This window comes from Chiloscyllium punctatum, chromosome 6 (genome assembly GCF_047496795.1).
Source record: "Chiloscyllium punctatum isolate Juve2018m chromosome 6, sChiPun1.3, whole genome shotgun sequence".
Lineage (NCBI taxonomy): Eukaryota > Metazoa > Chordata > Chondrichthyes > Orectolobiformes > Hemiscylliidae > Chiloscyllium > Chiloscyllium punctatum.
Window position 1 is genome coordinate 46,712,189 of NC_092744.1, and position 15,204 is coordinate 46,727,392.

General features: G+C 39.7%; 1 protein-coding gene across 2 annotated transcripts in view; it reads right to left on the reverse strand.

The window, feature by feature from the left end:
- Window positions 1-805: 805 nt before the first annotated feature.
- Window positions 806-15,204, reverse strand: part of pde6d (phosphodiesterase 6D, cGMP-specific, rod, delta) — a 76,074-nt gene continuing 61,675 nt past the window's right edge. Inside the window, exons 5-6 of one of the 2 annotated variants that reach the window (XR_011960897.1) lie at window positions 7,689-12,717; window positions 806-1,506 (exon numbers count right to left, since the gene is read on the reverse strand). Coding sequence is in view for 1 of the 2 variants with exons in the window: in XM_072572564.1 (XP_072428665.1) it covers window positions 12,636-12,717 (82 nt within the window). In the remaining variant the exon portion in view is untranslated. Of the gene's footprint in view, window positions 12,718-15,204 lie in introns of both variants that reach the window. The other variant, XM_072572564.1, reaches the window with a different exon arrangement.

Consider the following 15,204-nt stretch of genomic DNA (forward strand, 5'->3'; position numbering starts at 1 on the left):
CAGAGATCGACATGGGGCAGAAATCTCCTTGAGCAGGTGAGTGATGTCACTGGGGGCGGAAGTGGCTGCGGCGACGGCCACTCCAGGGTCAGAAGTGGTGCATCGGGCAGAAACGGCGCTGGTCCCAGTGTCCGTGGATCCTGTGGTGGCCGTGTATCTGTCAGCGATGGTCTTCCTGGCGATCGTGGAGGCGGTTGTCTGGGCAGCGATCGCGGAGGCTGCATGGTCGGTGGTGGCTGTTGTCCGTGTGGCGGTGGGGACGCGGAAGTGACGTCACCATTCGCCGCAGCGGCCGCATGGGCAATGGCGCCTGAGCAGTTCCGGAGGTCGCAAGAAGGTTCTGGAATGGTCGAGGAATCCAGAGTGCCCATCCCTGAGCCATGTTTCTGTAATTGCTAGGATATCCCAATCCCATCTTCCTATCCATTCCTGAGTTCATCTGCCTTCAATATTTGGCCCCTTGCATTGAAATAAATGCAGTTTAATTTACTAGTCCTACCATGTACCTCCGTGCTCTGACTGTTTGACTCGCTTCTGTTCTCAACTGTACCAGTCTCAGATTGGTCTCTTTCCTCATTATCTCCCTGGGTCCACCCCCCCACCTTACTAGTTTAAATCCTCCCGAGCAGCTCTAGCAAATTTCCCTCCCAGTATATTAGATATCTTGAATCAACTATTCAGATGGGTTATGACAGATATCTGGAGCAGGTGGTCTTGAAGGGACACTAATACTGTACCACTAGAGCCCTATAATTGTTTACCAAACGCTCTCTTGAACATACAGCCAAATAACTGAACAATTAAGCACAATTTGACATTTTTATTGTGCATTTGTTTATTTTTGTACAGTGTTTTGGAGTTTGTGGTGTCAAAACTGAGATCGGCAACATGAATTATCCAGGATCATCATGAAACTATGGGCTCTTCTTTCAGTTCTTGACAGTTTACATCCTTACAAAATGCAATGCTACATTTTGAAGCAGCACAATACTTTGTTACTAATTGTTTAAGGCTGTCCTCCCTATTTTTTGTCTTTTTGTTGTTTTATTTAAAGTACATTTCATTAATGACATTTGAATGGATTTTTAATGTACCAAAATAGCACAGCTAATATGTACCATGCAAAATGATTTAAATGCTAACTGAAAACACTTTTCCAAATCACCAGTAAATTCAACACTATTAAATCTCCCTACTGTTCCAATTGTTTATCCCAAAGTGAGGATAAAAACTTACATTCACAGACAAAAATCACTCACAAATTCAACATTTTTTATGTGCCAACATATAAACAAAAGATGTTATAGTTTTTCATACTTCAGCTTATTGAATTTTTACATATGATGGAAGCATTACATTTGTCAACTACACTGTTCAGTGCTTCTTGAACAATTGAGTTTGGAAGCCACTCTTCATGGTGAGTCTTAACACTGGTATTCTACTGACAAATATGTTGTAGTTGTTCATGACAAATACCAAAAGAATGATTTTCATCACTCTGTAAATCTGAAAGAGAATATTCTGTTATCCGGAGAGCACAACAGCATTTCATACAAATGGCAACTAGTTGCATACATTTGGTGCATGTTTTTTGAAATTATTTTTATAAAAAACTTTTTCAAATCTTTTATGAAAGCAACTATATATATGAAAACCAGAATCCAAAAGGATAGGGGTGGTACAACAGTGTCATATCACAATACTATTAATAATAAGCTACTTACTATTCTATCGGAACAAACATATCTACTTAAACTAACCTACAATCAAACTAAATAAAAGTTAAATTAAGTTGAATTCAAGATAAATTAAATTAAATTACATCACATAAGTTATTTCTCTTTCACTCACTGTACCTCCATTGAAGCTCCCATCCCTGGGAGCACCAGCCATTGTACCCGTACTTTCCCAGCTTCCCCCTCCCAGGCCCCCACTGGCTGCTCAATCCAACTCTCATGGCTATACAACAATCCTGGTTAATATTGCTGACACATCTGGGTCTATCTAATTTAGAAAGGGCTGTCATGTCTTATAAAACTGCTCCATTTTGTGGTGCACTATATTTGTGAGGTAGTCTTGGGAGAGATGCTCCATCACCAGCCTGCGCCATCCCATAAGATCTGGGGGTTTATCCGATGTCCAACTCATTAGAATGTTCTTCCTCACACAATACATAAGAACGTTACACAAGCCCTTCCTGTGTTTCCCCCAGAGAGGGCAAGTTTGGCAACCCCAGGAGAAGAAATACCAGATCCATCTTGACTTCAATTCCCAGGATTTCCTTCAGCTCCCTTAATATGGCACTCCAGTATCTCTGGATCTTGTAACATGACCAATAGCAGTGTGTAAGATGTCTTTGGTAGTTTTACACATTGGGACATCCTAGAGACACTCCTCTCTTGAACCTAGCTAGCCTCTCTGGCACCATATAAGCCCTGTGTAAAATCTTCAATTGTATGGCCTGCGCTTTGTTACATATTGAGATTTTCTTTACATTTTCCCATACATCTTCCAATGAAATATCCTCTCCTAGTTCTGTCCTACAGAGTCTCTCCATAATCTCCTAAGGCTCTTTCTGTAAATGATGCAAAGTACTAATTGAAAGAGTGCCCGTTCACTGGAGCTCTCTTTTCTCCCTGTCTGACTTATGAGGCTGAGCCAGGAGCATGGTCCTCCTCTGTATATAATCCCTTATCTGAAAGTACTGGAAGAGGTCCCTGTTAGACAATCCATATTTCTGACTTAGTTGACTAAATGACATCAACACCTCCCCCTCGAATAAGTGTCCCAAGAAATTCCCTTATTAAGACGGTGAGGTCTTAAGCCAATTGTCCTCGTCTTGCTTCATTATCCTCCAAGCTTTCACCTTATTCAAAATGATTGGGCTCTTACATTGCTCAATCACGGATTTCATCTTATCCATAAATAATTGATTAACTAGGGGACATCTCGAGTTCAAGGCTTCAACGTCAAACCAAATTGACCCCGAATCCCCCCATACCCAGTTCACCCACATATGCTAACAGGGCACTTATTTGATATCTCTTCAAGTCTAGAAGGTCCACCATCCCCCCCTCACCCTGTGGAAAGCTGTAATTTAGTAAATTTAATTAGGGGTGCCTGCGACATCAAATGAAGGACCCAAGCCAACCACTGACCTCTATAACACTCATCTGGGTATCAACAATGGGAGCATTCTCATGGGGTACAACAAGCGAGAAAGAACATTCATTTCGATCAGGGCTATTCGTCCTAATCATGAGAACAGTAATCCATCCCACCGCTGCAAATCCTGTTTTATCCTCTCCAGTAGTTGTACATAGTTAGCTTTATACAGCTGGTGGAAGGCAGGGGTCATAAAAATTCCCAAATACAAAAAACGTTTTGATGACCATCTAAATGAGAACTGCATTCCATCCTTCAAATTAGGCACCTCCACTAATCCCCTTATCGGCATGGCTTCTGATTTTGTGAAGTTGATCCTGTATCCCAAAAAACTGCCAAATAAATTAATTTTTTGTATCAATCGGGATACAGATTTCTCCAGGTTGGCCAAAATCAAAAGGACATCATCAGCATACAGGGTGATCTTATGCTCCCCCAATCCCACCCTTGGCGCCACTATTTCAGGGTCCCTCCTGACAGCCTTGGCTAATTACTCAGTTACCAAGGTAAATAACAGCGGTGAAAGAGGACATCTCTGTCTACTACCTCTTCCAATACTCAAGTTATCCGACTTAGTACCATTTGTGATGACAGCCGCCTTAGGATCATTATTTATGGGTGGCACGATGACACAGTGGTTAGCACTGCTGCCTCACAGCACCAGAGACCTGGGTTCAATTCCTGCCTCAGGCACATTCTCCCTGTGTCTGCGTGGGTTTCCTCCGGGTGCACCGGTTTCCTCCCACAGTCCAAAAACGTGCAGGTCAGGTGAATTGGTCATGCTAAATTGCCCATAGTATGAGGTGAATTAGTCAGAGGGAAATGATTCTGGGGTCGTTTACTCTTCGGAGGGTCGGTGTGGACTTGTTGGGCCGAAGGGCCTGTTTCTACACTAAGTAATCTAAAAAAAACACACCACCACCATTCACCTAGCAAAGGCTCCCCTCAGTCCAAAGCGCTCTAGGACCACCAAACCTGGGGTCAATCTTTGCTGGCATACTTTCAGTAGGTTCAGTACCCTCCTGATATTGTTGGAAGAGCTACAGTCCTTGATAAAATCTGTCTGATCTTCTTTTATAATATTGGGCAATACCTTTTCCAATCTCAGGTCCAGCATCTTTGACAGAATTTTAAAGTCCACATTCAACAATTGGTCTGTATGAAGCACATACTTCAGGGTCTTTCCCCTTCTTTAAAATGATGGAGTTATTAGCCTTCCTAAGAGAGGGTGGGAGACAATCCTGAGTATATGAATGACTGTACATCCCCAAAAGTGGCTCTGCCAACACATTTATGAATTTCTTATAAAACTCACTCAGGAATCCATCTGGCCTTGGTGCTTTGCTTTATTGCTGCCTGTACCTCTTGTATTATCACAGGTGCATTTAACAGGGTGGCCTGTTCGACATTTATACTGGGGAGGTCCAGTTTCTCAAAAAAGGACTGAATTCTCACTGCACTGTCTTAGCTGCCCTTTAATCGGTATAACTCTACAAAGTATTCCCGAAATCTAGTATTGATCCTCTTCAACTCATGGGTAACTGTGTCGGCCCTCTTTCTGATAGATGAAATGGATTGTGAAGCACAATAGCGCCAGTTAAGTCAAATATCTACCTGGCTTATCTCCAAATTCAAGTAACCTTTGTTTAGCAAAAGAGATTTTTTTTTGTCACTTATGTGTGCACTGAGTCAAAAGCAGCCCGAGAACCATGACCCACTGCAGCTTGACCACTGAAGGCCTATTATCATATGTTTCTTCAGCTAATTTCAGCCAGGCCTCCAGCATCTGTTGTTGCTCACCGCTCTACCTCCTTCTAGTTGTTGAATATGAAATGACCAAGCCTCATAAGTATACCTTAGTGGTCTCCCAAAGTACCAATGGATTACTGGCTGTAAGCAAGTTGATATTCCAGAAGACCTTGAACTCTCTTGTAACGTACTCAGCAAATTTGCTATCGCTTAACAGGAATGGGTCCACGCGCCAGTGCTGTACATCTATTCCATCACCCATCTAAAGACACTGGCGCATGGTCCGAGATAGTTATATTCCCAATTTTGCAAGCCAATATTCTGTCCAAACAGACCGACGGCTTAAAGAACATGTCAATTCACATGTAGCACTTGTGTGAGTTGGAATAGAAAGTAAAGTCTTTTCCATTAGGGTAGCGATACCCCCACACAACCATCAATCCCAACTCTTCATACAAGTCCACCAACTGTCCAGACTGCATGGGTGTGCCTGCTGGGCCCCTTGGCATCTTGTCTACGCCAGGATCCATTAGGCGGTTAAAACTTCCTATGATCATACGGTGCACCCCAAGATTAATTAATTTAGTAACTGCAATGAGAAATTTAAGAAGGTGTGCTGGGGGACAATAAACATTCAGGATGCCATTCTCTTCTTGTATTAGAGCTTTAAAAATGTTGGAACGTCCATGATCATCCTTAATTTGCTCAGTTACCTGGAATGGGAGGCTCCTTCTTACCAGTATAGCCACTCCTCTACTTTTAGAGCTAAAGGAGGAGAAGAACATCCTATCATAAAACCCCTGCTGCAGTTTCAGATATTCCTGATCAGTTAAGTGTGTCTCCTGCAGCAGGTCAATGTCAGCCCTTTCCTTCTTAAGGCTTGAAAGCACCTTCTTTCTTTTAAATGGGGGAGTGATTCCCTTTTGCATTCCAGGTGCACCAGCTAAACAGATCACATGGCCATCCAGGGCAGCCCATGGTTTCCCACAAGGAGGAAGCTTATCTGAGGTGCAGCGAATGAAAAAATCACTAACTCCTTTGAAAATAGACATAACTTAAACAAATACCCAAATAAACCCAAATTCACATGAGATCTCCCACCATGCCCATAGGGGACAATGCTCTCAATCCTTGCAACCATCCTGGCTCGTTCCAGCTGAGGCTGTGACCCAATTCCAGGCAATTTGCAGACAAAGAAAACATGTTGTTATTTACATTCCTGAGAGTTAACAATCGACACCTACCCTCCCCCCTCCAAACCTCTTCTCCATACATCTTAACCACAGATAAAGCCACCCCCAATCCAGAAAAGAACAACAAAAAAAACCCTCAGATAATAACCAACCAACCAAAATGTTAAATAAATCAGGCTTTACACCAAGGCAGTACAGAATCTGTAAGAGAGATAACCACAAAAAGGGAGAGAAAAAAAGGGGCAGAGAAAGTAAAAAAAATGACACCATTGTCCATAACGGTGCCCCTTACCCCACGACCCGAGTTCTTCATTTCAAACAGTTCACAAAGTCCCTTACCATTTCTGCTGATTTGAAATTATAGACCATCCCTCTGTAAGCGAAATGCACAACCGCCGGGTACCTCAAGGAACATTGAATATTTAGGTCCCTTAATTTCCTCTTAACTTCATCAAATGCCTTTCTCCTCTTAATTATGGCTCCAGAGAAGTCTTGAAAGAACATTATTCTTGAGCCTTTGTATGTTAAAGCCTGTGGATCCCATCTCAGTTTTCTGACTGTTACGGTCATTAATGGTTTTTCTTTATAGTGCTGGAGTCGCACTAGGACTGGGTGGGCACACGGATCTGACCTGGACCTGCATGTTGCAATCTGGTGGGCCCGCTCCACACTCACCACGCCCAACTCTATCTTCAGGTCCAGGAACTTTGGAAGTCACTTCTCCAGGAATCCAACAAGATCCTTGCCTTCCTCGTGCTCTGGGACATCCAGGAGGCTTAGGTTTTCTTTTTAGTTTCAAGGTTGTCCACTTGTTCTTGAAGGACCCAAAACCAGCCTTCTGACATTCGGATTCGTCCTCCTGTGTTCACCGCTGCAGTCTCCAATGCTGTGGTCCTCTGCTTGACTACTTCCACTCGTCGGTTCAGTGTTTGGATCTCCTGCTCATGCTTCTTCACACTTCTTCTCCATACATCTTAACCACAGATATAACCACCCCCAATCCAGAAAAGAACAGCAAAAACTAAAACCCTCAGATAATAACCAACCGACCAAAATGTTAAATAAATCAGGTTTTACACCAAGGCAGTAGAGAACCTGTAAGACAGATAACCACAAAAAGGGAGAGAAAAAGGGCAGAGAAAGTAAAGAAAAACTACACAATTGTCCATAATGCTGTCCCTTCCCCGCTCCCCCCATACCCCAGTTCTTTATTTCAAAGAGTTCACAAAGTCCTTTGCCTTTTCTGCCAAATCAAAATCATAGACCATCCCTCCGTATGGCAGCATCGCAGAGATCAGCACCAGCGCTGTCTCGACTTTTTTCTCAGAGTTTAGCAAACTCCAAGAGTAAACACTGCTCCTCCATTGAATCTAAAGGAGCCACCACAGGAGTTTGAGCAATGGCTCCGACATAGTAGGGGAGTGCCCTACCTGCTCTACTCCTTTCGCCCCTTTTCCTTTATTCAATTTATTCTGGTCTTAGAGCTTTCAAATTACAGTTTTAGAAGCTCTAGATATTCAACGACTCTATATTATCAAATTTTCTCCTGAGGTGGTTAGCAAGGGGTGGGTAAAGGCCCACCTTGCCCGGGGTATGGCACAGACCCCAACACAGCAGACCTCTCAGATCGTCGCCATCTTGGATCTCCATGGTATATGTTTTAAGCTGTAAAATATAATAGTTATTTATAATTCACACAAAAAAGCTAAAACCTTTTAAATGCAATTTTTTGTTATTCAATTTTAAGTTTACTACTAAATTTTACCTACTGAAACCAAGATTAATTCCTCCTCAATAGTAACTTGACATTGCATAGGACTTAATGGCATTGTCTAGTCTAGTTTCTGTATCACGTTTGTAGTTCAATTCTAGAGCCCCCTGCTGACTTGTTGAAGAATTACAGGTACCTTATGGAATTTACGAAATGAAGGTTCAGATTAAATGTAGCCTCTTCGATTAGGAGTATTAAAACAATAGCACTGCGACTGTAACATATGTCTATGTATATGTTAAGTTCTTCCTTCAAAAACAACAAAAACAAACATTTACAATAGATTTACAATGGCTAAATCAAATTTCATTTTTATTGTATAGCATTCTGGCAATTTACTGATGTTTGATGAATTGAATTCTGCATAATGGTTCAGTTTTTAATGAAAACTATACATTAATAGCCTTAATTATTATACACTTTGTTACCTGCTGCAATTGATTACTTTTACTACATGTTTGGATGTTTATAACCTGATGACTTAATTCATATATAAATTTCTTGATGCAGATCAAACCATAATTCAGCCTTTAGGTTTGAAGGATATTTCTTGAATAAAATATAATTATTGTTATTATTAATATAGACTGTTTATAAAGTTATGGTGGTGATGACATTGTTACCATCTCTCTAACTGTGGGACTTTTAGTTGTTAAATTAGTATTGCACTTATCAAAGGAGAGATGGCCCAGTGGTATTATTGCTAGACTGTTTGTACAGAGATGGAATTTCTGAGTATTCCATTAAGTTGGGGTGCAATGTTTGGCACAGGTCCCAAACATGCACATATGTAGAGTCAGTTACCTGCATTAAAGATGGTGCAGATAAAACAAAAGATGTGATGAAGTCCAATCAGTGCATCTGCTCCCTTCACCACTGAAGCTGCAGTTATCTCGCAGAACGCTTCCTTTGGCCACTGGGACATTGATGCCAATTCCAAGAGATACTCAGTTATCCCAATGTTTGAAAACCCTCCTCATATGATTCACCAACTGAATCCAGACATGTGTCAGCTGAATCTGTATAGCTCTGTTGTTGGACATACACTTTGACAACACTGTGATTATTCATCATAAATGATGGATTTCGCCGTATAGACCAGAGTATTCGTTCATTGGAATATATTCACACCTCGACCCTCCCCAATCCCCAGTACATCAATGCCTTCTTGTTGCACGTTTTCATGCTCCAACTCCACTTTGTTTCTTTGCAAACCCCACTACTGTGTAATTATTACATTTCACCTTTGCTACCAGCCCAGATATGTAAAGGAGACTACACCACTAGTCCCAGACAGCATAGACTGAAACAGTGGCCCACGTAAGTGCAATGTCTCATATGAGTTTACATGGCATCAAAGGATGGTGAATGACCTTTGTGCCCCTCAAGGGTAAGTGCCACCATCGTCTGTTATCTCATGTTTATTGGTCCATCATGCACTCTTAACTCTGCCACTGCACATATCTTTCACCAAGCTCTAGGATTATTGTTCTCATTATTGCAAATATCCAGTTCATTAATTGGCTCTCACTCACCTAATCCTCCTAAACTCCTCAACCCTTGTTGTCCTCTGCATTTCTTACTCACTCACCTGAACTTCTCTTCTCCTGCATCACCACTGACTACTCTTTTATCCACCTTCATCATCTCTCAGCATCGTGTTTTATCACATCACCCCATACCAGACTGAAATCGCATGAGTCCCTTGATCAACTGTATCCAGACCCCGATTGATTATAGTCCTCCTTGATCATAATGAGATCTGGTTCCTTTTGATTTTCTGACATGGTCATTCAATTGAAGCAAATGTAATGTATTTGCCATATGAGCTACTGACATAACATTTGATGGAACACAGTGCCACTGGACAATATGCCCATTCCCTTGGCTGTTCAATCCTGTGAACTGTGACATAATTCCACTTCTACCTAAACACTGAAAGTCACAGAGGCTACTAAACCCCCAAGGAGAGTGAGTGCTAACAAACAAAGTTAAGATCCATGATAAATCATGTTTAGATGCATAAGAAACACTTGTGTCTCTATGCGTAAAGTGACTTGATACCAGTTTGTAAGTTGTAGATGTCCCTGAGTTCTAAAATGAAATCCTGAAGGGCTGAAATGGTCCAAGAGCAGCCATGATGATGTAGTGAGGCTGCTGGTCTGGCAATGCTGACTTACTTGGGGAAAGGGTGGAGGAGTATAGTGTCCATGGAGCATACTGGGACATTGTGATGGAGAAAGATTTAGATGAAGAGCCAGAGAAACAAGCAGCAAACCACTCTGACATTCATTTGCGAATTGGCACCTTCTAGTTTCTCACAGAAAGAGAACTGGAAGCTGTATAGAAGTGAGGGGAGTTTGGATATTACAACATGCAAATATCAGGAAATAGGTACCTGTTGCTCATTACAGAGAGTCTGACATTGGTAAATAAGCCTCTGGCGGAAAATAAATCATTTTTTTTTTCCTCTTTGTTAAGATTCTGATTTCAATTTCCCCATATCTTCCCACATTTCTTACCAATATCCATGCCTTCAAGGGAATTTTTCAAAATAGTTGATAAAAATTGTACTCAATGACTGGTAATTTCTGACATAATTAAATAACCAGAGAATCAAACAGTAAAATGAGCAGTTATAATTAATCCTCAAATTAACCATCTATCAGTAACTTATGTTAATTAGACATATGGATTTTGTGAAATAAAATCCAAACTCCGCTGTACAGCACAACACGTCATTTTGGATTTATGATCAACACAATTTACAGTGCAAACATGCACAGGAAGCTTGTTTGCAAATATAATAGACAATAAACAATAGGTGCAGGAGTAAGCCTTTCTGCCTTTCGAGCCTGCACCACCATTCAATATGATCATGGCTGATCATCCTTAATCAGTATCCTGTTCCTGCCTTATCTCCATCACCCTTGATTCCACTATCCTTGAGAGCTCTATCCAATTCTTTCTAAAATGAATCCAGAGACTGGGCCTCCACTGCCCTCTGGGGTAGAGCATTCCACACAGCCACCACTCTTTGGGTGAATGAATGATGAGCACCACTTGGTTCACTTATGACTACAAAATAGGCAAAATATTCAGTTCAGACCACTGATCTCCATTGATGACTTGCTTTTTCACTTCAATATTATTTTCACACAAAACATGAGAGGGATGTAAATTGCAAGGCATTCATAAGACCATTCGCAAATCTGTTTGGCATCAGGACATCAAAATGAAGTGCAGCAATATGTCAACCATCAGTTGCAATAGTTTCAATCACAACATAAGGAATAATAATTATATTATATTTGCTAAAAATGGCACAAGACTGTGAGAAAGTTTTTTCAAGCCAGATAGCTATTGCAAGAAGATTGCAAAGTCCTTGGAAAACTTTAATTAACTTTAAGTTTGTTCACAGCCAACCTAATGCCAGTCAAGTAGTGCTCATTCTATGATTCAGTGATCAAAATCATAAACAAAAAATATTTTTAAAGAGAACACAACAATTAAATATGTCTAACCACGTTCTGAAGTACGTGGCGGTATGATGGGATGGATAAGAGAGGAGAAGAAAGTGTGTCAGAGAAACGCCTGGACCATTGTACCATCAACTTAGAATATACTGCATTAAAATTTCTAGTTTCTGTCACCAAAGGGCTTGCATCATAAGTGCTAATATCAGTTATGATGCTGCACAGAGGTTAGGTATTCCTGAAAGTAGGTGAAAATGCAGCTAGATTGACTTCTAAGGATTGACAGGACAACAAATGAAGGAAGACAAATTCAGGCAAAAGATTTTGAAAAGGACAGTTACACTGCAGCTAATAATTTTCTGGTGAGAGTCACATTTATGCAAATAAATTTCAAAATTTTACTATGTTTTGTGTCCCCACTTAAAGTGTACTATTGCATGCTAAACCACGTAGAAAATAAAGGATATAAGTGGGTCAGTTACTTATGGGGTGCAGTGGCTGTTGTCAACCAATATTCTGCCAGATGAGTGACTTGATCCATCTTTCACTAACATACTGAACATATTTTGCGTTGAGTCTCCAATTGCATAGAAACATTTATGCTGTTTACAATCCTATAGTTGTTTTTTAAAAATGAGATTCTTTACTTAGAATACTTACTTAAGGCTAACTCATTTAATACTGGACCTTAAAAAATTGTAGGCAAAACATGCTATAAAATGATACTGCACAATTATGTACAGTATTAACTAAATTGGACTTTAAAATACAGAAGCAACAGCTTTTATTTCTTTAAGACTGCAATCTTGCTCAGTCCTATCATTTACTTAATTATGGATTATAACCTTATGTAACATACTAGGAGTATTTTACACTTTGTTACAACTGAAGAATGTGTCACAAATTACAGCAGTCAATAAAAAAACTAAACAATTAACATAGACAAAATTCTAAAGTAACTTGAAGTGAAACTATGCATGGTACAAATTAAGGAAGGTAAGCAGTGTGTACAGATTTGAAGCAAAACAAATAGCATTTAAAATAATGTACAATATTGGTCTCAAGAAAGTACAGTATTAAGTGTTACTGCCCATATTTCCGTCACAAAAGTTCGTTCTTTTGTAGAGTCTTGCATATTCAATCTTCTAACCCAATTCTGAAGAGCCTAATTTGCCAGGTGCCATCCAGGTACAGCTGGTCCATTGGTCACATGACGCTGAAAAGTGTCTCATCTATCTGCCATCAGCAAGACATTTCGTACCAAACAGTAGAGAATTCACTTCAGACGTAGAAAAGTCTGACTTTGGAAGTACTTACAAGAAGGTCATCATCATAGAATTTTGTTTCTATGACTACATTACCACTGTTGGTAAAGAAAAAAGTGAACTTAATTAGAATGATAATATTTAGAAGTTATTTTTGTCAAAACCCTTTTAAATATTGGGGTTAAAAGAACTAAATCAATAGCTAATCTACAGGGGATTTTTATTCACACAATATATACTGTTCCCTTTCCACTCTTAAAAGTCTACTTGGTAGCATTTATTAAAATGCTTGAATTTAATACATTGTTAATGTCTCAATTCTATCTTTCATAAACAGTTTTAATTTTTAAAATTCAAAATACAAGGTATAGCATTAACACATAGTAATACAGAGTGAATGTTGATTCAATCCTCTATCAAACCTTAGTTATAGATCTGGCACAATGGCTTTGAGCTTGCCTGCAGATTTTTGCCTATTACTTGGTGACAACTAATCCATACCACTCCTGATTTCAAAAAAACATGCAAGTGCCTCTAACAGTGTAATTTATTACTGCGCAGGCGACTAAAACACAGAAGAATTATTTTCTGGTATCTTGAATGAAGAAATTTGCAAGGTCACCTTATTGATGATCAGGTAGGGAACCCTTCATATGCTACTGAAATTACCTGGTCATCCTAACAAAAATACATGCCTTAATGTAACATTCATCCAGGTTAAAAGCATCATATCAAGAAGCAAAATTTGTTTAAAGTGAGAACATTGGATTTGATCATTGATCAATTTCTATGTTGAGAAACTAAAAATACAGAATTTCAGTACTCCACAAATTCCAGATATGTTCAACAGGTTCAATTTTAAAAGAACTGAGTAAGACATAAGGTTATATTTTGTGTTGTCAATATTAATCAAATTTCTGATAAGATTATATCTTCAGTCAAATTGTGCATTAGCAACAGATGCTTAATGTAATTCCACTGCTAACCTAGTTTATCTTTGTCCTCTGCTTTCCTCTTCACAAAATGTAATGATTATTGTAATAATCATAAGGTCTGTTCAGAATAGGATTAATCAACTAGAAATAAAAGTGACAGGTATAAATCTGGTATATGCCTTTAACTGTCAGTGTTCCACTTAGTCATTTTAAGAGCTATGTAACCAGAAAATGACCTAGCCCAGAGAGCATTTCACCACTAATTCACCAATATATGAGTAGCAGTGAGACAACCACTGCTCATCAGCTGAATCCAGAATCAACACTATCTGACTCTGCTCCTATTTTAATATATTATAGTATTATTCAGACTACTCAGTCCGAAACCTTGATCTAATTTTCAGGCGGGATGATTCTTTGATTCTTCAAAGATTGGGCAAGTTATCCAAAGCTATGGTCTTTATGATAGGAATTGTAATACTCTTGGGCAGGCCACACTGATCGCACAATAAAGTCTTCACATTTTCATAAAGCTGCTTTTTTTCATGGGAGGAATGGTGAAACAGAAATGAAACTGTAATCAGAGACAATATTCATAAATACCAGATAATCAAAACAGACATTAGATCTAATACAATGGCTGATAGTCTGAAGGTCAAACTGGAGGTGGGTCAAGGGTAGAAATCCTTTCAATATAATAGTGGTCACACAAACCTTCAACTTTGCCTGGGTTGCTTGGAAGGTATTCTCAGCTGGAATAATTGCATCATTGTAATTTAAATTTAAGATTGAAAAACTAAATCCCCAGTGTGAAGCTGGTGTTATTAGGAATGAGCTATTTGTCAACAGATGACGATTACATATACAGCTATTATGCAGTTGCAACATGTTCTCAAAAAAAAGTATGCAACCCACAGTACCAACTTAATGATTTGTTTGTCTGAGGATGCTTGCCACAAAAGCCTCATTGAAATGATTCAACATGCATGATTAAAGGATGTACTAGAGCAGACTTGGACTCCACCAAAGCATTTAAATAAACTGGAAGGTTAGAGTCCACCAAAGTCTTACCAAGACAATACATACTGTAGCTTTCCTTTACTCAAATGAAACATTTTACATATCAAGGTGTAAGCTTGCAAATGAACATATAAATTACATTGTTCTTTAGAGCAGAATCCTGATATTTTTGTTCAATTATTAGGAACTAGCTTTCTTCAGGCTTAAGGTATTTTTACTGCAGAGAAACAGACACTGCTTCTCTTCTTTGGAGGTTTGAAGGCTTCTGACCTTATCATTCACACCCACAAGCTATGTAGCTACCTAGGAGCCAATCATACTGTTGGTGACAGGTAGAAGACATTTGTCATTGACAATTGGTCACTACTCCCCAGACAAATCAGCGATTTGTTATTGGCCAAATCTTCCTTTGTAAACATTCTTTGGCTCCAATTATCTGCAGTATCTTCACCCTCACTCCCACTTCTTGAACAAGCAGTGGTGTAAACATCACTTCAGTAGATTAAATTACCTACAGTGTGGAAACAGGCCCTTCGGCCCAACAAGTCCAAACTGTCCCTCTGAATAGTAACCCACCCGAACCCATTTCCCTCTGACTAATGCACCTAACACTATGGACAATTTATCATG